The sequence below is a fragment of the Acomys russatus genome, chromosome 18 (genome assembly GCF_903995435.1).
Source record: "Acomys russatus chromosome 18, mAcoRus1.1, whole genome shotgun sequence".
NCBI classification, from domain to species: domain Eukaryota; kingdom Metazoa; phylum Chordata; class Mammalia; order Rodentia; family Muridae; genus Acomys; species Acomys russatus.
The window spans coordinates 29,292,366-29,318,013 of NC_067154.1; the positions used below are offsets into that span (position 1 = coordinate 29,292,366).

Genomic DNA, 25,648 nt, shown 5'->3' on the forward strand with positions numbered 1-25,648 from the left:
GGGGCACATCTGTGCAGACTGATGAGTGGTCATGCTACTTATGAAAACGCTCTCCAAATTTCGGGGCGTTCCCCTTTTAGGTCACATTCCTACGTAAATGGAACTGAGTGTGTGAGGCCCTTATTCCAGGGCAGCCTTGCTTCCTGAAGCCTGTGGCAGCCACTGAATCACAGGTGTGGTAAGACGGCAGTCAGTCGCTTTCTAGTACAGGGACTTAGTGCCAGCTGAGCCTTTGACTTGACGTGTGATTTCCTCCTACATTTGTGTCAGGAAGGAGACGGAAATAGCCAATCATTTCTTATATTAAAACCTGGCTTATTAAAAATAACCCACTTGGCTTCTAAATTAAAGTATGAAAATATTGAATTAGGTCATAAATTATAACCTCAATGAAAGAAATAATACCCAGGCCCCATTCTACACTTTGAGTTTTCTGTAAGTTTACTTAATGAGAACATTGTTAGGTTACCCTTGCCTACTGTGCTTTTTGTAATATGCCAACTATAAAAAGTTTAAAGGAATTATCTTCAAATTTTTATTTGTTTGACTGTTAGACCAAATAAACATTGCAGAGTTAATATCTTCATGGGCTGGTTTAGGTATGAAAGCTTTTTTAATATTTTGAATAGAACACAATTTTATAATGAATTGTTACCTACTTTTTTATAGTTACTGTTTTCAAATGTTACTTTTGTTTTGGAATCAGAGGGAAACAGTTATTGAAACAATATTGGAAGCATTCTTTGTGTAAGTATTACTAATCAAAAAGGAAATTAGACTTAGGAGCTGTCTCCACTGGTAAAGCACTCACTGCACATAAAAGTAGGGCAGATGTGACTGCATCAGCAGGCAGATGTGCTTGTACCCTAGCAGGCTGACTACCAGGCCAACTGAGAAGGTGAGCTCTAGGTTCAGTGTAATACCGTGTACGTAAGTTGGGGAGTGATCGAAGAAGATACCCGATATCAATTTTTGGACCTGTAACACACACACGCACACTCACACACACATGCACACGCACACTCACACTCACATGCACACACACACGCACACTCACATGCACATGCACACACACACACAGGCACACATGCTTTATTCATAAATCTCTTCATTTCCAAAGGATAAATGTACAAAAAAGTAGACAAATGTATCTTTTCATATATCATTTTTCGTTGTATCAATTGTGCTTTTGATTGTATACTAAATGAATTTCTTCTAAATTTGAGTGGTTTTTTATATCAAACAAAAATTAAGAAATCCTAGTAGTCTATTTTCTCTTATTTCTCTTATTTCCTAGCTGCAACAACAATAACAATGAAATGTCATAGCCTGCTTTAGCTCATTCGAGGCCTTGCCTTCCAACAGCAATGCAGTATTTTACTTGTGAAACAAGGTGGCCATCACGTGGTATTTTCAGGTAGTGCAGCCTTCAGAGTTAGGCCATATTAATGTCAGCTTTTCAAAGAAAGTCCTGATCAAAACAACTTTTGCTTTTTCCTTTCCAAATCTTAAATGCTTTTAAATCTCAAAATAGATACAAGATTATGAAAGGTTTCCCTTAAAACTTTTAAATTGCCTTTTCCTCTGGCTACTGAAATACTTAAAGTTGACTGGCAGCAGAGTGTTAATTATTATATATTCATATTGGTTTGCATTTCCTGAAATTGCTTTTTAGGATGGTAGATACTCTGTAGTGTTGATTTTAAAGAAGTTTTTGCCCATTTATCTTTTTTATTTCTGTTACAGGCTAAATTTGTGAAATATTTGTCCTTTGTGCGCTATGGCTTTCATGATATTTCTTTGACTTTTTCTTGGTTTAGGTGTATCTAGTTTATAACAAATTAAAAAGTTGGTACAAAAGAAATTAATACTTAATGTTTTGTATGTGTATGTATGTACAGAAAAATAGTATCATAGATTAATAAAATACCAAAATTTGTTTGCATTTGTTCATAAATCATAAAAAGTAAACAGAAAATAATTCTAAAGATAGTTTATTATTGAATGAAATAAATCTTGTGTTGAATCAAGTTTAAGATCAATACTCAGAGGGACTTTAAAAATAACGAATATATAACTTGGACCATCTATATGTAAACCATAAGAAAGTTAAATTTCCATCTGGATTTCTCTGTGTTCTGCAATCAAAGCAGATCATGTCTCTAGCCATGATGGGAAACTGAGAGGAACAATTGTGTGGCTTTGGAAGACTCTGAGACCAACCATGCTGGGAAAATTTCATTTTACACCCAATGCTTTCTGTGGGAAGCATGCTTATCCATGTAAAGTTCCTCTTCAGATTCCTTTTGCTGTTGTTAAATTTTTAAAATTTACTTATTCTGTGTGTGTGTGTACCCATTTGTGTGCGAGTGCATGCGCGTGTACTCACATGTACGTGTGTGTATATGCATGGGGGCTCAGAAGACAATGTTGTAGAATTGGTTCTCTCCTGCTTTTAGCATGGTTCTGAGGATTGAACTCAGGTCATCATGCTGGTGGCAAGCACCTGTACCTCTAGAGCCCTCTCACTGTTGAGAGCTCCTCCCGTTTTGTAAATTAAAATTTTTAATTAGCTCACAAAATAGTGAGTTTCCATAAAGCTTGCTTAACCTATCCATTATCCAGCCTATCTCTTATCTATTTAAACCTTTAAGCCACAGAATTTCCCATTTGCTTTTTTATGTGCTCCACTTTTCTCAGCCACCTTAAGTCCTTGTACCCTCTCCCCTTTCATGGACCTTTCTACTTTTCTGGTCTCTACAGACACCCCAAATCCAGCATACAAATTGAAAACTTTGAAGCTAAAATCTATGTATGAGACAGAACTGGGTCTGGGTTACCTCACTTAGTATAATGATTTCTAGTTCCATCCATTTTCCTATTCATTTCACTTTTCTTTACAGGCAAATGAAATTCCATTATGTATAGGTACCACAATTTCATTGTATGTTCATCAATTGCTGGACATCTACACCGCTTACTTGTTCTAGTGTGGTTTTTTTCTCTCCTGTGGCCTTATGGATGGATTTGCCAAAAGATTCGTTCAACTGTGTCTTGGTCACTGGTCTATTGCTGTGAAGAGACACCATGACTATGTCAACTTTTAGAAAGCATTTAATTGGGGGCTGGCTTCAGAGCTTTCAGGGGTTTAGTCCATTATCATCATGCCAGGGAGCATGGCAGTACCCAGGCAGACATGGTGCTGGAGAAGGAGCTGAGAGTTCTACATCCAGATCTGCATTTCAAGAGAGAGTGATGTTGGCCTGGTGGTGAAATCGCAAAGCCCACCCTCAGTAGGAACTTCTTCCAATAAAGCTCCACCCGCTCCACCGAGGCCACACTTTCTGAACCTTCTCAAGTAGTGCCACTCCCTGGTGACTGGGCATTCAAATATACCAGCCTATGGAGGCTCTTACTTAAATCACCACGAAGCTGTCTTCTGTAGAGATTGTTAAGTGGTCATGGATTCCTTTAGGCTATTTTTATCATGAAAGTATTTTCCCTTTGATTATGGCAGATAATTTTGCTGGGCACAGTCAGATGGTTTGGCAGTATACATCCTTCCATGTAAACTTTTCAATGGAATAATCTGTTATTCTTATTGGCCTGCCTCTATATGTGACTTAGTATTTTTCTTGCTGCTTTCATTATTCTGTTTTGTTTTTATCCTGTATATTGTTTTAGTTAGTATATTTTTAAACAAGGGTATAGTGAAACTTTTAAACTAGATTGCTCCATTGGTGAAAAGAAAGGTTTACTGGAGATCAAGCTGCCATGGCTATCTCTGGAGTAGATGGGTAGCAGAGAGCAGAGTAAAATGACAGAAAAGCTAGCATGTTTTATATGACAGCAGATTGAGATCTTTGAGCAAATACAGGGTATCCCAATTGACTGGGAGCTAAGTACCCTTGATGTAGTTAACCTTTGGGAGAAGATAAGGTTTCCTGGTAAACAGAAACCACCTCAAATCTGTTTTTTCAGGTAAGCAGAAACCTGCCTGTAGCCTTCTGTTCATCAAGCCTAAGTCCTCCTGCTTAGGACTTTGTCTCATGCACTGCTATTTTGCTATTGGGGGTCATGGCCACTGCTTTGGACCTAACAACTGAAGGGAGAGTTCTTTTCTGATCTTTTTCTGTTTGATGTTCTAAATGTCTTCTTTAACAGGATAGGCATTTCTTTTCCTAATACTGGGAAATTTTCTGTTATGATTCTTTTGAAAATGTTTTCTATGACATTAAATTAGTTTATTTTTTCTCCTCTGATGCGCACTTAGCCATAGATTTGTTTTCCTCAGAGTGTCATGGATGTCTTGGAAGTTCCACTGTACCTTCTCACTGATTTACCTTCATACTTCTTTCATTGCTCCAATTCTCCCATCGTGTCTTCAAGCACAGAGGCTCTGTTCTCTCCTTGATACATTCTTTTGTTGCGAATTTCCACAGACATTTCTATTTGACTTATTATGCTTTCATTTCCAGCATTTCACATTGGTTTTTCTTTAGTAGTCCTTTTTCTTTCTTGAATTCTTTCATATTCTGTCTCATCTTCCTCAGTTCATCCCATTATTTGTTTTTGTTCTCAAGCAGGAGTTTCTTTTTTCTTTGATTTCTTAGAACATATTTATAATCACTCTTTTGAATTCTCTGTCTGGGATTGTCTAACTCACTTTGACTAGTTGCCATTACTGTTTGTCTGATTGATAAATTTTGGAGGAGTTAAGTTGCCTTGTTTCTTTATGTTCCTGTGTTGAGATTTCTGTGTCTGATTGTTTGGGGCTATTTAAAAAAAAAATAATTTGTTGCTTTCAATTTAAATATTTGCAGTTTTCAATTGGTACATAGCTGTATTTGAGGCACACAGTTCAGACAATAGTTCCTCAGTTGAGGAACTCAGATTATCTGCTGTGAATACTGTACTAATCCAGGAGTAGAATATGAACTCTGAGAATATCTGTTGCTGGATATTATCACTGTGCAAATGTTAAACTATTGACTTTAATAACTATTAGATATTTAACTGTTTAATAACCAAGGCTGGTACGGAGTATATGGAAGTCTTATTTTTTAAGATTAGGATTGGCAGGGAAGGGGAAGATAGGGATAAGTATTAGCTCAACTTTGGAAAGAAAACGATAATTGAGATGGGTGAAGTATTTGGGAGGGGAAGGTTGAGATACTGTAATGCCCCACGAATTTTAGAGATTGTTATAGCTATGGAAGGAGGTAAGTGGAAATTAAAATGTTGGAAGGAAGAAAGAGAAAAAGATTTAGGAATAAGAGAAGAGATATAAGCAATGTAGGTGAAAGATACAGGAAACAGTGCCTTGTAGTAGACTTGGCAAAGAAACGTACACAGCAAGCCTAAAACCTAACATCAATGTGCAGACAAAAGCATAATGAGATACACACACACACACACACACACACACACACACACACACACACACACACACGAATAGAGATTAAATAATAGAAAGTTAGAACTGCTGGCATGGCTTTTCTATCTGAGTTGAAAGGTCATGTTCTCAGATCCTTCTGCCACTAGCAGGGTCCTTTTGGTACCGTGTCAGGGAAGGGTAGGTGGGAACTGCTCTCAGCAGCCTCAGTGTATTATGTAGTTCTAGTGTGAATATGAGACTTTTACATTTTGTAATTTTCCTCTGCCCACAGTAGCTTGGATAGCTATAATTTAGGTACTTTATCTTTGTGTTGCAGAGTTATTTACATATTTAATTTCCAAATTGATATCCGCATAGCATATAGAAACTAGTAACCTAGTGTGCCTACAGATAATAAGTATAGGTCAGGACACACCCATCATCCACCTCCTACTCAGATCTCCCCCCCGCCCCACCACCCAAAAAAAACCAGAACAAAACAACAACAAAAACCATACAAAGACATTAATTCAGAGACAAGGCTATTGCTTCGTTGTCCATAAAGCTCCTGCCTCTTGGTTGATAGAGGCCCTGTTAATCCAGAGGACTGATTCACTCTTTTTTCCTCACTGACATTTTAAAGAGTTTTCATATGCCACAGCCTACTTCTGTCGGTATGTAATAATAGACTCTGTCCTGTTAATTTTAGAAGTTCAAGTTTTAGTTTCCACTTAAGAGGACATGTATTATCTCAAAGAGTGCAGATATACATTTGTATGCACATATACACTTGTACATATGTACATATAAATGTATATCTGCACTCATGAGATAGTGCATGGCCACTTGCATGGGTGTACATATGAATATATATGCTAATACCACACACACACACACACACACACACACACACACACACACATTTTATTTGTGAACTATTTAGACCATGAGCATAAATGATCAGAGATGTTCAGTTTCATAGGCACTCTAGCAAGAACACTAGTTGCAGGTGTAATTGGATTCTTTGCTTTCCCATGCTATATGAAATGGAATGAAAGATGCCTTCTACTTTAGGTTAGCTGCAACTGTTAACTATTCACAGTCTCACCCTGTGCTCCGAACAGCTTGCAGGTGAGTAGGAACAGTTCTGTGGCTAACGTCAACAAGCTTGTCTTCTTCGTAAGCTTAGAGTGAATGTGCCCCATGCCAGCCAAAGCCTGTTTTGTTTGCTTTGTCCATTGCTTTACAAAAACACGATGGCTGAAAATGAGATCTGACAGTAACTGCCTCCCCTGTCCTTATGCACACAGTCAGCTGAAGCTGAGTTAAGGCTGCCTTTTGTAGCAGGGCAGCCTTCTGCAGTGTGCCTTGGCCTTTTCATGCCTGCTTCTGCCAGTCAACAGACCCATGGATTTTACCAGCTTTTGGAGACTAGGGCAAGTTGGCTTTGTTTTGATCATTCTGGTTATAAAGGATGTTAATGGAGACCCACTGTCTAGATGTAACAATGAGGTTGAAGCCATAGCCTCCATTTTATTGTGGTTTTCTGCTGGTTCTGATTTTAGCACTTGTTTGGGCTTGTCTGTTTCTGAACATGAGGTGACGGCTGTTGTGGTAATGACCCTTAGGCTATGCAAATATGTAATTCTCCATCTAATTGGGGGTTTGCTGTTAATTTTAAGTGCTTGTTTTTGAAGTTAAATTGCTTGGGTTTGCCAATATAGAGACACTAAGAAATTTGTGTGTGTGTGTGTGTGTGTGTATGTGTGTGTATATGTGTGTGTGTGTGTGTGTGTGTGCGCGTGTGTGTGTGACTCATGTATCATGGTGCAAACATGGCAGTCAGAGGACAACTTCTGGGAGACACCTCTCTTTCTACCATATGGGTGACAGGGATCAAACCAGTTATTAGGACTGGCTGTAAGTGGGTTTTCTTACTGAGCATTCTTACTAACTCAGGGAAGCATTTAAAAACAATTTCTTCTTTCTTTCCTTCTTTGTTTCTCGAGATCAAAGAAAAATTACATCATCTCCCTTTCTCTTTCCTTTCTCTAACCTTTCCATACATCCCTCCTTGCTCTCTCACAAATTAGTGGTTTCTTTTTCATTAATTGTTGCTACATACAAATTTGTATAGGCACATATATTCCTAAATACACAAATTCAACTTGCTCAATCTGTCTAATGTTACTAGTGTGTGAGCTTTTAGGACTATTTGTTATTGGATGACCAATTGGTGTGCTCTTCCCTGAGGAAGACTATTTTTTTTAAAAATTATTATTACCTTCTTGGAAATTTTATGAGCTGATTAAACTCATATATTAAAGTGGCATTATTTGAAGGTAAAGTTAGTGAAAATATTGTTACTCTATCTTGTATTATGCAGAAATATAGTCCTATGGTGCCCTGCCTGTCAATAGAATGTATCCAGATGTATGTTCTTGTAGTTTAGTAGAGTGGGGTTTATAATGGTACTGCCTCAAAAATCTCTAAAAGCGAAGGCACAGGTGAGTGTGCTGTTGGCTGCTTTAGCAACAGCCACTCCCCGGGGTCTTCAGCATTCACATTCCTGGGAGTAATGGACTCAAGGATGGCTCAAGGAACCAATCATAATTCCTTTCCCTGGTAGCCCGTTGGGCAGGTGTGTACAGGGAGATTATGCAGTGTACCTGCTCTAACTTTCAGTTCCTTTTCTTGGTGATAGCCTGGGCTGGTGGATACTCTGTTCAGTTCCTGAGTTCTGTGGTATAGTTTGCAGTGATTTCTTACTTTTATCAGTTGGTTTATTCATTGTTAATAGTGACATTTTCAGTGTTTACAGAACACATACTGTACAGATAAGTTAGGGTCAATCCTTTTGTGAAGTGGTCATCTATTTACAAAAGGGTGAATGATGTACTAGAATTGTGAGCAGATGCTCTGTTTATTGACAGGTTTGTAGTAAAGCTGGAGTAAGTTTACAAAGTGTGAACAGGGAGACCTGATAAATTAGGGAATTGGTACTCAGACACACTTTGTAATTTGCTATGCCCAGTGGTATTTGAGAATCTGCGTGGTATCTCACTCTATTTATATGAAGCCAACCTCTGTTTTTCCCTTTGGTGTTTGTGTGTGGTTTGAGTGTGAAGTGTCTCTGTTGTGTTTGAACCCTTGGTCTCCACCAGAAGGAGCTGTTTTGGAAGCTAGAAAAGGCTTGGTAAGGAGAGGCTTGCTGGAGGAGGTGAGTTCCTTGGGAGGGGCCACTAGAGTAGATAGTCTGCTTCCTGAGTGTGGAGACAGTGTGGCCTCCTGCTCCTCCCTGCTGTGGGGGGCTGCATGCCTACGTACACTAGACACCCACAGGAGCCTTTCCTCCCTCAAGTTGACTCTTCTCAGATATTTGGACTCAGCAATGAGCAGTGGAGCTAGAGAAGTTACGCAGCCTTATAGTTTTGTAAGAACAAGGCTTTTCATTGCTTTAAACAGCCTTTTACTCTTATCATCCCATTGTTACCTGGTCTATACTGTTTGTTGTTTAGCATACTTTGGAGCTTACTAATTGCATTTTCTTAGGGGTGTGTGTGTGTGTATGTGTGTGTGTGTGTGTGTGTGTGTGTGTGTGTGTATAATATCAAGTTAGTTAAAAAATTGAATTACATAAATGTTGATACATTGTGGTTCTCTAGAGTAACAGAACTTACAGAATGACTCCTCTGTACATATGGAAAGGAGATTAGTTAGAATGACTCACTGCCTGCAGTCCAGCTAATCTAACACTGGCTGGCTATGGACAGCAAGTCCAAGGATCCATTAGTTCCTCAGTTTATAAGGTTGAATGTCTTAGATGGGCTTTAGTAAATATCAGAATCCCAAGGAAGTAGTCTCTAACGCCGGTGAAGGAGTGGATTTGCTAGCAAGGCAATAGCAAACAATGAGCAAAAGCTTGCTTCTTCAGTGCCCTTATATGGGCTTCCTGCAGAATGCGTGGCCCAGTTAGAGGTGGGGTTTTCCAACTCAAATTATGTAGCTCAAAGGTGTGCCTTTCCACCTCAAAGATCAGGATTAGAAGTAGACCCTCCTCCTTCAAATTAATCGAAAGTTCCTCACAGGTATGCCTCCACTTTTGGGTTTTAGTTAATTCCAGATGTAGTCAAGTTTATAACCAAGAATAGCCATCACAATTGACTTGAATGAGATCATATTCTTACAAATAATTAGTTGTTTAATAAGTATCAACTTGTTACAGTTGTAAGACTATTGAGATGGGGATTCGGGACATTTTTAGTTTCAAATTTTTATCAACTAAGTTTATATTTTCAGATGAGTTTAGTATCTCTGGAACTTCTTTCTTCATATGTAAGGTATGAATGTTGATTACTTTTAAAGATTTATTGTAGTCTATTTGATAGGCTGTTATTGTTTAGTTTCTAAGGTTACTGTTTTAGGAAACAAGTCAGTATTCTGTTAGTCACTGCATCCTATATCCCTGTGTGCAAGAGGCTGGAAAACTAATCACTCAATCAGTATTTAACACGTCACCCATTTCCTTTTGTGTTACTGTTGCTTTCTCAAATTAGGCTCAGATTATATTTGTATTTTTGTCCTCATTTTCCAGTCAGAATGCTCAAGGATAGTTTCACACTTCCTCACTTTCATATTTTGACTTTTAATATTCCCTCTCCATATATGGATCCTTTCCCCAGGTTGCCTTAGCCTTGCTTAACATTTCATTTGTAATTATTTTGACCTTTTATATACCTGTCTACATATTATGTTAAACTGTATAGGTGACAGTCAGCTCCTAAGGACAATGTAAAATTTTCATAATTTCACTAATAATTTCTGATTCATATAATACTTTTCATATCATAGGGCTTAATATTTATAGAAGTAAATTTAGAGATAATTATGTAGAATTTTATATACACCTAATAGTTATAAACAGATGAAAGAGAATAGAGGAAATTACCATAGTCATTTTGACTTAGAAGTAATGTTTACATATCTGAGATTACTTTACACATCTACATCTCATGCTCACTCACTTCCTGTCTTCCATCTAGTTACTCTTAGTGGCTTACTTACATACTTAAGACCTGTGTTTTCTCTGGTACACATTAAAGTACTTTTTTTTCATTAGGACTACCATGGTCTTAAACATTAGTAGTATCTAATAGTAAAATATATATAAGTTTGAGGCCCGAGTCTGTTGTACAATGTGGGCATTGGAAGAGGGGTAGTCTTAATACAGCGAGTATATTCCAAACTCTATATTTTAACTGGAAAATTTAAAGTTCAAACTAGAGGTTGTCTTATACACTGGAAAGTACTGGAAATGCTGGGGGTGTCTGTGACAATGTTTGGCGTTGTAATTCTGGATGGCTTGTAACTCATTATATAGACCAGTCTGGCTCAAGACTGTAACAATCTTTTTACCTCTGCCTTCCAGGTGTTGGGATTATAAGCATGGGCCACTATGTCACTCTTTTTCTGTGTCCATATCAAATTTACATTTTGGGCCTACAAGATTGCTGAGTGGTTAAATGCATTTGCTGGGAGCCTAAATTTCATCTTTGGAGCCTATGTAGAGGAAAAAGGAGAGAAATAAATTCGCAGAATTGTCTTCTGACTTCAATGTGTATACTGTAGTATATGTGAACACACCTTAAATAAATGCATAAATAATGTTAAAAGTTTACCTTGGTAAATGCCTTAGAATTAGTGTGGTAGTAAGCTTAAGATAACTCTGTTGAACTAGCTGTTAGACTAGTTCTCTTAGTACTAGGGCAGTGTGTGCAGTGATGATGGGCGGTGCCGTTAGCCCATTGGTTAAACAAGACGATGTTGGTCATAAAACACTTGAACGTGGATGGACATTTTAATAAGCCATTTATACTTAAATCATAGAATTTATCAAAAAAAATTAAAACCTGTTGCATGTAGTTGAATGGGTAGAGCTAGTTCCACCCCGCCCCCCCCTTGGATATAACAGTTCCTTCACTCTTGAATTAATTATTGTTTTGTCCGGATATAAAATTGGGTTATATTGAGAAATGGAACATTAAGATAACAAGACAATGATTTTAAAAGATAGAGACAGAAAAAGCAAAGGATGTGGTGTAACGTTTACCTTTCTCAATGTCTCTTAGAGTCAGTAGTGCTTACTGGGGGATTCTTGCGGCACAATGTTCAAGAAGCGATGTGAGAAGATAATGTGTTCAACTAAGCTTAAAGTTGTGGCTACTTCAGTCTTCGTTTTACAGCGTAGCACAACACTTTAAGAGCGCATCGCATTGAGAGATATTAGGTCAGAATTAGGTTTATTTCATTGCAAAGCGTAGCTCAGATTCCTTAAGACAGGCTGACATCTAAGTAGCTGTTTTTCAGAAAGCATATGGACAATCTTATCCACATAATACCCCGTGAAGAAGATGTATGTATGTATACTGTTTTTATCAGAATAGTATACAAGACTGGGAATTTCACTCTTAGTATTTAATAGAAAGCAAACTGCATATTGTACAATTTTGCTTAATATTGAGTTTAGATAATATTAAGCTGTTTATTTTATTTTAACAGGTATCTTTCAGATGAAGGCATTGAAGCTTGTACAAGCTCTCCTGGCAAAGTCAATATAAATGACATCATCCTGATTGCTCTCAATGTATGTTATGTTTATTAACTTTTATTATACTTTTTTAAATTTAAAGATTATCAATAAAAAGTTAATCATAAACTATATTTTGTGATAAATAATATAGAGGACATCTTTAATTTTTGTTCCTTTTAGGTTCTAGAGGTATTTGTTGGATTAAAACCTAATATTAGCTAGTTGTGAATATCATAGACTACAGTGAGAAGGGAAAAAGTTCATTAGGTGTAGAATCCATATTTGTACTGGATTTGTAATAGTAAGAACTGCCAATTCTTTAAAAGTTTTCCATTTAGTTTGCATATATTAGCTTAGCCTTCATTTATTTTAAAAAATATTTATTTTATCTTGTGTATATGACTGTTTTCCTTACCTGTGTCAGTGTGCACCATGTGTGTGCCTGGTGCAGGCGGAGTCAGATGAAGTTGCTGAGTCTTCAGATGGTTAGCAGCTGCCATACGGATGCTGGTAGCTACGTCCAGGTCCTCTGCAAGAACAGCCAGTGTTCCTACCCTCTGAGCTACCCCCGCACCCATTATTTCATTTTCTTAATGCTCAGAGTTTTGGGTTGAAAAGAACGAGCCTTAAATTTTTCATTTATAAAGTAGGGAAGTAAGAGTATTAAGGAATGACATTAAAATCCTGCATGTAGTTTAGGCTCAAATACTTGACTTGTTCAGAAAAAAATAAATGCAGTCTTCATTTATTGACTACTATTGATATTTAGTAAGTTTATATATTCCATAGAATGTTCTTTCAAATTGTCTTAGGCTTTCACTTTTGAAAAAGACACCGTCCTTAGTCCATAAAAGCTCTACTATTTTATATGGACTGTGTAGACTTCTTACAGTTACAGATGCTGTAACCTTAGTAAGCAGTGTCTATCTTTTAGTTTTTGTGTGCAATGGTTTTCTGACTTATGCCTGTTCCCCCCTTCTTCCTCACTTCCTCTTTCTGTAATTTGTGTAGGCGGGGAGCTGGTCCTCACTGTGTAGTGCTGCTGCTCTTCCTTTCCAGCAGTACCATTCCCTGCTATTTCCTTTGCTTCTCTATAGTATGAGTGTCTGAGCTGGTGGAGAAATTGGTTTTCATGTCTCTGGATATTAAGATTATATAGGATTAGGTGGCTAAAACATATACTGTGTTTATTGCAGTCCAAAGCTCTCATTTGATTTTTGGATTATGGTGTTAATTTTCAGTAAGATCACAATTTCTTTCGGATCTTAGAGAAGAGTAACTAAGGTAAAAGAATCCCAAAGAACTGTGATGACCCTGTTGCCTACTGTTTGCTGTAGTGGTATGATGCAAGCATGTGGATAAATAATGCAAAAATAGTGACTGGATACATTTTATAATTAGTTACAGATGTTTGCTTAATTTCCGTTCCACAAACCTGAAGTAATTTGTTTGTAAGACTGAATTTAGATTTACTTTTCTATAATTCTATTTTAATATTGAAATATTTATTTTAGACAGATTTGAGAACAATTGGCAAGAAGTTCCTTCCCAGTGACATCAACGGTGGCAAAGTAGAAAAGGTAAAGAGGAGGATGACTCTAAGCTCTGCTGACTGCCATAGCAAATTGGAATGTGCACTAAATTACCAGACAGAGCTGGAAGGCCACAGACTTGGCATGCTGTTTTGCTTCACATATAGAACATTGTGAAAGTAGAATTTTGGTGCATTTTAAATGTTAAAAATTTTCATTTAGAAATTATAAATATGGTTTATTAACTTGACATGTAACACTTGTCACATTATTATATTTTATTAATTATTTACTTTACATCCTGGTCATGGCTCCTGCCCTCCTCTCCTCCTGGTCTCACCCTCCTTCCCTGTTTCCTGTATCTCCCGCCCCTACTCCTCAGAGAATTTCCGTCCCATGCGCCCTCCCCACCCTCCTAGCATATCAAGGACTGAATGTATTCTCTTCTCCAGTGGCCTGGAGAAGTGATCCAAAAGCAGGCAAGAGTCCTGTCAGAGTCCGCACCCATTCCCCTTACTAGGGGACCCATATAAGGACCGAGCTGCCCATCAGTTACATCTGTGTAGGGTCCTATTTCTAGTCTATGCACGGTCCTTGGTTGGATCTTCATTGTCCATAGGCGTTTTGCCTTTTACTTGTCACGTTATTAAAGTGCCAACAAGTCCCCTTCTCTGTTTGTTTTTTTAGTTTCCTTTGTAAACTTTTACTAAGTTTATGAATATAAAAGTATAAAGATTATGAGGTGTTTAGCAGTTTGACAAATATGCATGTTTGGTTGCTGTTGTTATTGTGTGTTTCACAGGCAGATGTTCTTAGTACGGATTTTCTTAGTGCTCTCATTTTTTTTTTTTTTTAACCCCAGATCAATTTATTCAGTCTAGGCCTTTTATGAAGTTAAGCTAGTTTTATGATTTACTAGAAAAAGATCATTCTCTGTATGATATCCCAAAATATGAATAAGGGTGACAAACATAAAACCGAATAAGAAATAAACAAGTGGTGCATAGTTTATCTCGTGAGCACTTTGGACAACTGGCAATATCTTTACATTGCTTCCTGTCTTTGACAATACGATTGATAAAACAGCAAGTTGTAGAGCTCTTCTACATGAACACTTTATATATAGTTTCCTTCTACTTTTCTTTAGTTGGGAAATGTTATAACAGTTACCTGTCCATCACCGAGATATTGGAAGCATTATGAAAATTGTCCAGAGTTCCTTCAGGATTCTGATTCATAGACCTAGGATGTTTCCAGACATCTAGTGCTCTCATTTTTTAAGTGCAGGAATACCTCCTAAAAATAATCAGGTAGGGATGATAGTCTCTGCACATTTCTGTTTAGCTAGTTTTTAAATTTGAAAATAAGTGTATATTGTTTTTGTAAAGAACTGTTGGTCCTGTTTTGAACTGTTACAGTTTCTTTGCACTGCTAAAGTCTGCAGTGTCTTCTCTAGATTCCCTCGCAGGCAGGGGAGAGCAGGCGCTTACTTTCCTCTGGATAATCCTCTGTACGTTATCATTACCACAGTGTTTTCCCCATTTAACTTGGATCTTTTGCTTGATGTTAGTTTCAAGTGTTTTTGTTTTTGTTTTTGTTTTTTTTTTTGGTGTGTGTGTGTGTTTTACAAAGTCCTCTCCAGCTTGTTTACATTTTACTTTTTGTTACAAAAATGGTTGTTCTCAGATGAAGTTTTCTGCTGGCTTTGACTTGGTTCCCAAACTGCCCTTGCCTCTGTCTGAGTTTCCAGTCAATAGCATGAAGACTTGCTGTCCTGGAAACATTCCTAGAAACCCTGCACTGGAACGTGGATAGCTCTGATGCACAGCAGTTACACAATGGTACATGCACATCTCTGTCCTAGTATAGTTAAGACAGTGAGAGTTTTCTGTAGTGCTGCTCTATTCTTTCCCTACTGGCTCTGTGTCCTTGGGACTTGAGCTCACCAGCAGATGGAGGCTTTCTTTGTCCTGGTCATTTTCTTAGCATAGTTTTGCTTCTAAAGTTGTGTGCAGAACTTTTTAAAGGTTTCCTTTGAAGGTAGTTGATAACAGTAAACAAAGCTGTGTAACCTGGAATCTTCTATGATACATATCACATAAAACATGTGTAAGTGTGATGCTAATTTATACGTAGAAAGAATAGATGCCTTTTTCATATGAATAGAAATTTCTTGATATTTCTGTTTGTTATTCTTCATTGGTTATGTTTTCCCCTTTATTAACTGCTGTTAAGACCAGATATAATTCCTCTCACCGCATGAATGAAGATATTTTTAAAACAGTTTTAATATAAAATTTAAAAGCTGGTATGTCCATTGTACTCATTTTGTTTGCCATTAGCTAGAACTCCACAAATTATATTTGGATACAGCTATATTGAAGCTTAATATTCAAGGGCCTTATTATTGATGTGAATTGAAGATTAATGCAGCTCAGTATACTTTATTTGTGTCTTTACTACAAAAGTTTACTGCCTAGCACTTCATCATGTTAATAGTGCCTGATTGTTATGGAGACAATCTGTCATTAAATTACATATGTTATAGTTCTAATTTAAAATAAGCTTCATCTTAATCTGTAAGTAGGCTGCAGGGAAATATTAGTAAGTATGGCATTTTAATTATAGATCTGTCTATCTTTTACTTTGGGGTGTCAACTATTACGTAAAGTATTCTTACATGGTCCTAATTTATATATAGAAAAAATAGAAATGGCTGGATCATTCTTTTTCTGTTCTTTTTTATTGATTATATTTTCCTTTCACTCTCTGTTTCTGACATGAAACGTAATTTCTGGATTTTAACAGGAAATAATAATCTCTAGTTTCCCTTTTATATTAGGAAAGAAAGAAAGATTGGTAATGGAGGTGAGAAGAAAAAAGGAGAATGAGAGTGAAACAGAGAGAGAGCTAGATTTCATGGTTAGCTCCCAAGCAGATGTACAAACAAACTTCCCAATATTCCAACATTAAGAAGAAAGTTTACAGTGTGTCTTTAAGAGGCAGGGCAGCCATGATTTAGGTTAGGTGTGAAGGGTGTCATGTGGTAGGGACCAGTAACAGAGTGGGAAGATACAATACAGCCATTGGCCTCATTCCAACTCTGTTTCTCTAATAATTTGACTTTGTGACTTTTGGCAAGTTATTTAACCTTTCTAGAGGTTAACATTTATATCATTAAAGTATTACTCCCTATGCCGTTAAAGTATTAAATGACATTGCACATGAATTGTTGGCTGTAGTGCAGTGCACATGGTGATTGTGTTATATTATGAACCGTTCAGGATGATTTATTTGTCAGAAATCTGAAAGTTCAGAAATGCTGATTACTTTTGCTGAGTTTGTTGTTACTAACCTCTCCAAGAGGATTTAGTGAAAGAAGCAAGCAAATGGACTCATCTTTTTTGTCTGGGACTTAGCCCTGAACCTCCTTGAGCCACACTGATCTTCCCAACTATTAAGAAGCAAGAGAGGAATGGAAACCATCATCTTTGTAGGAACTTCCTTCATTTGCTTTATGTGATTTTTTAAGTAAATATTTTTTACATATACATTTATATTATTACATATACATACAACAAACTACCTACAGCAAGAAAAACCACGAAACAATCAGGAATTATATAAATGTTACATTCATAGTGTTTTGGCTACTTGTATTTGGCAGCCTTGAAGAAAACATTTTTTATTTAGTTTTTGAAAAGGCTCGTTGGGCACTGATCCACTGGGCCTGAGGCTCATCACAATGTCCTGGAGCCTCTGCAAACAGACAGACCAGTCCTTCTGTTTGTAGGTAGATGAGAGGAGTCTGAGTTTCATCTGCTGAAAAGGCCAAAGTCTGTGCTGTTGCTTTACCATTAGTGAGTCTTAAGATAACACCATTTTTATGATCTGGTAATCTCAGGTTAGGGAGTGAAGAGCTGCTAGATTAGATTGGTGACCAGGTAAGGAAGAGGGTGAGTGTGTAGTTAGATGACATTTAACTTGTCTCCTCTGGATTTAGTCTCATTCTAAGACATCTTGACCTTCAGAAAGACATTGTCATCTGGATTTCACAACTGAAGTCTTAGTCATTGTTATTATCACTGAGTATTTTGGGAGAATATAGAATTATAAAAAGTGAAATTAGCCTTATTAGTAATTAATATTGTCCTTTCCCTGAGTGTCCTCTCTCATTCTCTCTGCAACATTGTTTTGAAATTTCTATTGTACTTGATAATGTTTGACATGACTTCATAGATCTCAAGCAGAGATTTGAAAGGTGGTGAGAAGGTGGACAGAGGTTTTTCTCCAGGCTGCCCAGTCCAAACTATATATTTCAATAGTAGGTTAAATTTTTTTTTTGATCCTCTTTAGGCTCTAGATGTTGGAGGCAGAGAGAGAGAGAGAGAGAGACACACACACACACACACACACACACACACACACACACACACACACACACACACACAGACAGAGAGAGAGAGACAGACAGAGGAGAGAAAGCTACAGACAAGAGACACAGAGAAACAGACACAGAGACAGTGAGAAACAGACACAGAGACAGCGAGAAACAGATGCATACACAGAGACAGAGACAGACTATATAATCTCACACAACTTCTTTTCTGAGTTTTAGGGCAAGGTTTGTATGTTTTAGATACTCTGCAGTCTTGGGACAGCTAGTAGTAAACAAGCTGGAGACCATGGGAGATAGTCATAATGTAAATGCAGTATAATTATTTAATGTTTTTCTTTGTCTAATTTTAAATTCCTGTTATTTTCCTAGCAGTTTAAAACAAGGTATGCATGGTAATTGTAAGATACAGCTTAGCTAGAAAGACTCACATGGTATATACTCACTTATATCTGCACACTAGCCCAAGGGGCATGTCCCATGAAAGTCTTCACTTACCAGGAAAGTAGGACAGAGGGGAGGACACAGACACCCTATTGGGACTTTAGGTGAGAGAAGTATGGGAGAATGGGGAAATAGAAGTATCCAGAGGGTCCTAGAAACCTAAAGAAGAACATTATGAAGGGTGGTTCTGGGCCCAGGGGTCCTGCTCAAACTATGACACCAGCCAAGGAAAATACGTGCAGTAAACTTCGAACCCCCAACCCAGATCTAGCCAATGGACAGGACATTCTCCACAGTTGAGTGGAGAGTGGGGACTGACTTTCACATGGACTCTGGTGCCCCATATTTGACCATGTCCCCTTGAGGGGGGCCCTGGTGGCACTCAGAGGAAGGATAGCAGGTTACCAAGAAGAGACTGGATACCCTATGAGCATATGCAGGGGGAAGTCTCCTTCAGTCACAGTCATAGGGGAGGGGAGTAAGGGGAAAAGTGGGAGGGAGGGAGGAATGGGAGGATACAAGGGATGGGATAACAATTGAGATATGAATGAATTAATAAAAAAGTGAAAAAAAGATATAGCTTAGCTCAAAATCTTTGTGTCCAGTCCAGTTGTTTGAGGACTTATGCATAATGTGAAAGAAGCGTAGAAGAAAAGGGTGTTTTTTTTGAGACTCTCCTGGACAGAGGGAACACACATGTCTATTCACTGCTGATTGGAAGCCAACACCAATTAAGTAACAATTACACCAGATGTCCAGTTGATAGACCATGGAGTGTATGGGGTTACCTACAGAATTATTGGAGAGGGGTTGCCTACAGGAGCAGGTGTTGACTCTAAGGCACCTGTGCCACGGAAATGTCTACCCCTACATGGGCAGCCATGCTCTCTGCATGGCCTGCAGGTGGCTCAGGAGGATGGAGAATCTTTTCCAAGTATCTGGACTCATCATTCAGAGCAGTGAAGACTCCTGAAGGCCCCTCAGCAGCAGACCTACTGCCTCCATATCCTTGGGGAGGGCCCCAAAGGTCTCAGTTATCCACTCTGCAGGGCATGGAAGGTGCTTTACCTGAGCTCCTGAGCCTCACTCCAGGGTAGAAGGTGTCAACCTGGAGGCAACTGCTATCCAATAGTATGGTTCTGCAGTTGTTTCTCTTTAAGTTGTAAGGCCTTGTGCTGACAGTTGCATATGACTTTTTAAAACCTGAAGCTGATTTAAGGCTTCACTTTTTTTGCAAGCTGAAGTGACTGGCTTAGAACACAAGCAATACCAACCTGAGCCACAAGATGGCCTCCGTGCCTTACAATTCAGAGGGAAGCGACAGCACTCTCAGTTTTAGAGGGTGAATGTTTTTAAGAATAAAACACAGGCAAAAAGGCTTGGGCTTTAATTTAATGCTGTTTTCTATCTTTGTTAATTTTGTCTGTGGTAAATAATCATTTATTAGTGTTCCATTTAGTGAGTTATTAAAATTAAGCATGTACTTGTATCTTTCTGACAAATAAACTTAGGAATTTATGTTTTATTTACTGGGATATAGTAATACAATTTCTTATGGTTTTGATCTGAATCTTTCTAAGTGTATATTAGACAGGATAAATTTTAGAACTAAAACAACAACAATAACAACAAAACCTTAAGAAGTAAGTTCTGTCAGGAGCAGTGAAAGGCAGAGACATGCAGACCTATGGGTGCCCACAGTGGACTGCAGCCTTGGAATGGGGCCTCCATGAGGCTCCCCTCCTATACATTCACTGTAACTACTCAAAGCAATGAAGAGAGGTTTGTTGGCTGCGCTGTTATTTTTATATATTACTGTTCCTTTCGTTGTTCAGGAATCTCGAGTTTGGGAAACTATTCAAGACCCTTTTAAAGGCGCTATAATTCCTAAAAGATAGGTGCTTTACAGTCTTACAGCCTCACCACATTTACAATCTATATGCTTCTTTGTGTTGGTGTCATTGCCATCATTGTTACTTTTACTTAGGTGGTCTTGCTGTCTGCGTACATAGTTGCCAATGTGAAAGGATCAGGGTCCCGGAGTTCTGCCAATGTTGTGTCTTTCAATCCCCGATGATACTTTCGGTATTACCTTCTCCATCTTAGGAACATCAAGTCTTAAATTGTTTAGAGCTTGTTTTTAGTAAATCCTTATTTTGTTCTCTTTTTGATTTGTTTCAGACTCTCCTTGACTAATGTTAAATAGCTGGTCTTTATTATCTGTGCAGTCTTTGGAAAAATACTACAGCAGAAATCACCACCATGAATTCAGCTTTTGTTACTGCAGGACCCAAATGTCCTTCAGCTATAGACAAACTGCTGTTCCGTCTGTAGTTTCCAACTGAGGTGCAGTGTCTCTTCTAATCTCTGCCCTCTTGAGTACAATTAGTCTTTAAAGAAAAATCATCTCATTTCTCTGTATGTCTCATCTGCTTTTAATGTTAGTTGTAGAATGCACAGTAGAAAACCAACTTGTTTTGGTGAGACAGTTCCATGTTTGCATTCTGTTTCTGGGTCACAGTCACTGAGGGCCTCTGGCAAAGCTTTTCCTTGTCTGTGCTGTCGGCTTTATTTACATGAGAATAGAGAATGATCCTAATGTTCTATATAATTCCACAGGTGAACTCAAAGGTGTTTGTAAAACTCCCACCTTATCTGTTGACTTACTGTTTGCGTGTTAAGTAAATTATAGTATAGCACTGGAAAATCATTTTTGTTTAGTTTATTCTTACTATATCTTGAGAGAGGTTTCTCATGTAAACTACAAGTTTGGAACTTGCTGTGTAGCCCAGGGTGTACTCATTTGAGACCCTCTGGGCCTTAAGCTCCCAGGTACTAGGATAACACGGGTGCTTTCTGTTCAGTATTTATCTTATTATTTATCTCATCTGTGGGATGTTTTGCCTGAATGTATGTCTGTGCACTACATGTATGCCTGGGGCCTATAATGGCCAGAAGAGGGTGGAAAATCTTCTGGAATGGAGGTCACAAATGGCTGTTGGTTGTTAGCTGCTATGTGGGTACTAAGAATAAAACCCAAGTCCTTTGAAAAAGCAGCCAGTACTCTTAAATACTGAGCCATCTCCCCAGCCCCCAGAAATATTTTTTTTATTCAAGCAGGTAAAAATTTATTTTATTTATTCATTTAGAGAGAGGGAGGAAGTGAGTGGTGTGTGTGTGTGTGTGTGTGTGTGTGTGTGTGTGTGTGTGTCCCACAGTGAATGTGTGGAGGTCAGAAGACAACATTTAAGAGTTGGTTCTCTCCTCCCACCATGTACACCCTGAGACTTGAACTCAGGTCTTCATGCTTTGTGGCAAGTGCCTTTCTCACCAAGCCATCTCATTGGCCCTATACTCAGTGGCCCAAAGGAATATACATTTGTACAAAATGAAAGAGAGAGAGAGCTCCAGAAAAGAGATTTATGTTGGAAGTACATATAAGAGGGAGAGCCATCCTAGTTTGCGTGCAGGAGACATTGCTCTTTTCTCTAGACTTTTAGAGATATGATTTTCAATTATGGAATAGTGAGCAGGTCTCCATAGTGGAGGCAGATTTGAAACCTTAGAGAACACTGTACATGGGCTGGGCTGGAGCTATGGCCCAACAGTTAGCAATTTTTTTTTTTTTTCCCTTGTGAGCATTGACATGTGTGGTTTTTTTTTTTGTATTTTTACATATATATTTTATTAATTTATTCATATTATATATAAATTGTTACCCCATCCCTTGTATCCTCCCATTCCTCCCTCCCATTTTCCCCTTACTCCTTTCCCCTATGTCTGTGACTGAGGGGGACCTCCTCCCCCTTTATATGCTCATAGGGTATCAAGTCTCTTCTCGGTAGCCTGCTATCCTTCATCTGAGTGCCACCAGGCCTCCCCATCCAGGGGACATGGTCAAATATGGGACACCAGAGTTAGTGTGAAAGTCAGTCCCCACTCTCCACTCAACTGTGGAGAATGTCCTGTCCATTGGCTAGATCTGGGTAGGGGTTCGAAGAATTGGAGTTTGGTTCCCAGCACCCATGTCAGGTGATTCACAAGTACCTGTAACTCCATCTCCTCAGATCTAGTGCCCTCTTCTGACCTCTGTGAGCACCTGCATATGTATGCACATGCATGTAGACAAACACACGTACACATAAATAAAATACATCTTTTGAAAAAACCCTGTGTATACATACTCTGTATACACATCTTCCTGCTCTAAGAACTTAAAGTATGTATGTATACTGCTTATGTATATATAGTATATTATGCATATTTAGTAGATATACATAAAATAATATACATCATATTTAATATGTTTATGTATATGGGGAATTTTTTATTCTAAGATAGAGAGAGAAGAAGAAAAACAACTGGCATGTCTTTTTCTTGGTGTGCAGCCACATCATGCCACTTATCTCAGCTTTGCTTAGTGCAGAAGAATCATCATGTCATGGCAGGAGAAAAGCAAGAAGACTGAGCTCGGATGGAGCAGTTGCAGCAGAGCGAGGCTGTGTTCACAGCCAGTGAGGTTATTAGCACAGAGCACAGAACAAGGTGCTTGCCATGTGCCGCTGGGACCAGCACGTTCTAGTGCGCTCATGGATGCCGGCTGCTAGCACATCTCTCCTTGGCATAGAGTGTAGCTGTATCTAGTTAGTGTTGATATTGGCAAGGGAAATTGTCAAATAGTTTTAATTGTGGCTTTTCCATTATCCTCCTTCTTAGAAATGATGTTACTAACACTTCCGGCACCAAACTGGCTCTGTGGTTTGGCTTTGAGTATACTTGTGCTGTGTAGGCTGTAGATTTACCTTTTCAATTTAGAAATTTCACTGACCAATATATTTATTTTAAAACATACATTATTTAAAATACTGACGTATGTACGTATAGGGTTGCTTTGAGGCTTAATATTGAAGTAGGTGCCAAACACTGGACTATCTGAATGACTCTGCTCCTGTGTTCTGTCCTCACCCCTTCCTGTACCAAGAAATAATTGCTGTGAATTTCTTAGTTTGTTCATTGACTTCAAGTACATTTTGATTGCACATGCAATTATAGTAAATATATATCAGGTCCTTTGATGGCGATTTAATTTATTATTGCTTTTTAATCAGTTTTGAAATATACACTACTTCTCAGGACAAGCATATAATAAGAAATGAACTCAGGAGCTGAATTAGTACACAATAGAGTTAAGCTGGTGTCCATGTTTATAAAATAAGTCCAAATTATTTTACAAAATATTGCATCATTTATATTGCTTTCCCTAAGTATACAAGATCTATTTGAAAGGTACCTTTATGACACTTGAAATTACCATTTTTTCCTAAACTTGTGGTTGTAAAATACAATATTCTTTGTTAGGTTATTATTTTTTCTTCCAATAAATTTTAGAATCAAATTATTAAATCTCTTAAAATGTGCTAGAATTTTTACTGAAGCTGCACATCAACCCAATGACAGTTGACATCTTTATAGGATATGATGTGATGCTACCAATAAAATGCTGGTAAACTGCCCACCTGAAGAGAGTAGAGAGCCTCAGTATGTAGCATTTACCACTTGCTGTAGTTTAATATGTCTCTGTTAAACTACAGCGTGAAACCACTGAACCTGGAATTAGGAAGAAATACACAGAGTAAATTCTTGTGTAGTAGCCTGAGATGGCTAGTTTTATGACCTCCAGCCATACAGAAACACACACACTCTTACATACTCATGTAATTTTAAATTTAGGTTCTGTGTTTGAGAGAAAATATAGTAGTTTTCTTTTTGAGTCTGGCCTGCTTTGCTTAACATAATTTCCAGTTGGATCATTTTTTCTGTGAATACCATGATTTTACTTCCTTTACAGCTGTTTAAAATTCCATTGTGATGGGTACTGCATTGCCTTTATCTGTTCATTTGTTGATGGATGAATAGTCTGGTGGCATTTCCTACCTACTTCAGTAGTGCAGCTATACACGTGTGTGGAAGCATCCTGGCACTGTGCTGGTTTAGGACATATACCTGAGTAGAATAGTAATGTCATGTGGCAGTTCTGTTTTCAGCCTTTTGTGGAACTTCCGTACTGGTTGCCACAGTGGTTGTACAAGTTCATATTCCCAACAGCACTGAACAAGTATTCTTTCCCCCTAGAGCCTCAGCAGCATTTCTTGTATTTGATTTCTTGATAATAACCATTATAACTAGGGTGAGATGGAATCTCAAAGTAGTTTAAATTTGCTTTTCCCCAGTGACTGAATACTTTAAAAAAATATTTATTTCTTTATTATGTGTACAGTGCTCTGCCAGCAGGTACGCCTGTAGGCCAGAACAGGGCATCAGATCACATTATAGATAGTTGTGAGCCACCATTTGGTTGCTGGGAATTGAACTCAGGACCTTTGGAAGAGCAGTCAGTGCCCTTAACCTCTGTGCCATCTCTCCAGCCCTTGAATACTTTAAAATATAAAATATTTATTGGTTATTTGTGTTTCTTTCTTTCCCAGATAGCTTAATGATATTAAAGAATGTTGCAAGTATTGATTGGGCATTTATATTTTTTCCACTGAGAACTGTCACAGCCCATTTATTTTTTTGTGTGTGTGTTTAATTTTGACAGTTTATATACATGCGTGCATAACTTAACATTTTACCTATTTGAGGAGTTACCATCATTTGGATGATTCATCTTCCCACGCTCGCGTGTATCTGTAGAAACCCAAGGGTGAACACTGAGTGTCCTCCTTTATTACTCTCCATCTTAATGTTTGAAACAGGATATGATGGCTACTGTTAAATGTCAGCATTGTTGGGAGACAGGGCTCTGGGCATGCTTGCGGGGGCTCGTCTTGGTTGTGCTAGTTGAGATGGGAAGACCTGCCTATTCCTGGTGGTGGGAACCCTGCGCTGGATAGGGAGGAGAAGGCATGCTGAGCACTTGGTGTAGGTGTTACGTAAGCAGCTGATGCAAGCTCCTGCTGCCTCAATTCCCATGATGGATTGTACCCTATGATCTCACATCAGAATAGACTGTCTCCTTGGAGTTACTCATGTTAAGATTTGTTTTTCTTCAGAGCAGTAGGGGAAAAAAAAAAGCAAAGTCTCCCACTTAATTTAGAGCCCAGTTTTGGTCAGACTGGCTAGCTGGCTAGACTGGCTTGCCAGTGAACCCCCAAAATTTGCCTAATTTTGTCCCCCAACATGCAGTTACAGCCACAGCTTTTATGAGGGTACTTGGCATGCACACTCAACTTCTCATGCTTGCACGGTAAACATTTTCCTTACTGAGTTATCTTCCTAGGCTGTTGTTTGTTCCTGTTTTATTGTTGTGT

The 25,648-nt window shown here is 38.2% G+C and overlaps 1 protein-coding gene across 3 annotated transcripts in view; it reads left to right on the plus strand.

The window, feature by feature from the left end:
- The window catches only part of Tdrd3 (tudor domain containing 3), a 140,632-nt gene that overhangs the window by 33,265 nt on the left and 81,719 nt on the right, over window positions 1–25,648 (plus strand). For 2 of the 3 annotated variants that reach the window (XM_051160892.1, XM_051160891.1), the window contains exons 2-3: window positions 11,936–12,020; window positions 13,481–13,546. In XM_051160892.1, the coding sequence (XP_051016849.1) occupies window positions 11,936–12,020; window positions 13,481–13,546 (151 nt within the window). Of the gene's footprint in view, window positions 1–11,935; window positions 12,021–13,480; window positions 13,547–25,648 lie in introns of those variants that run through there. The other variant, XM_051160893.1, reaches the window with a different exon arrangement.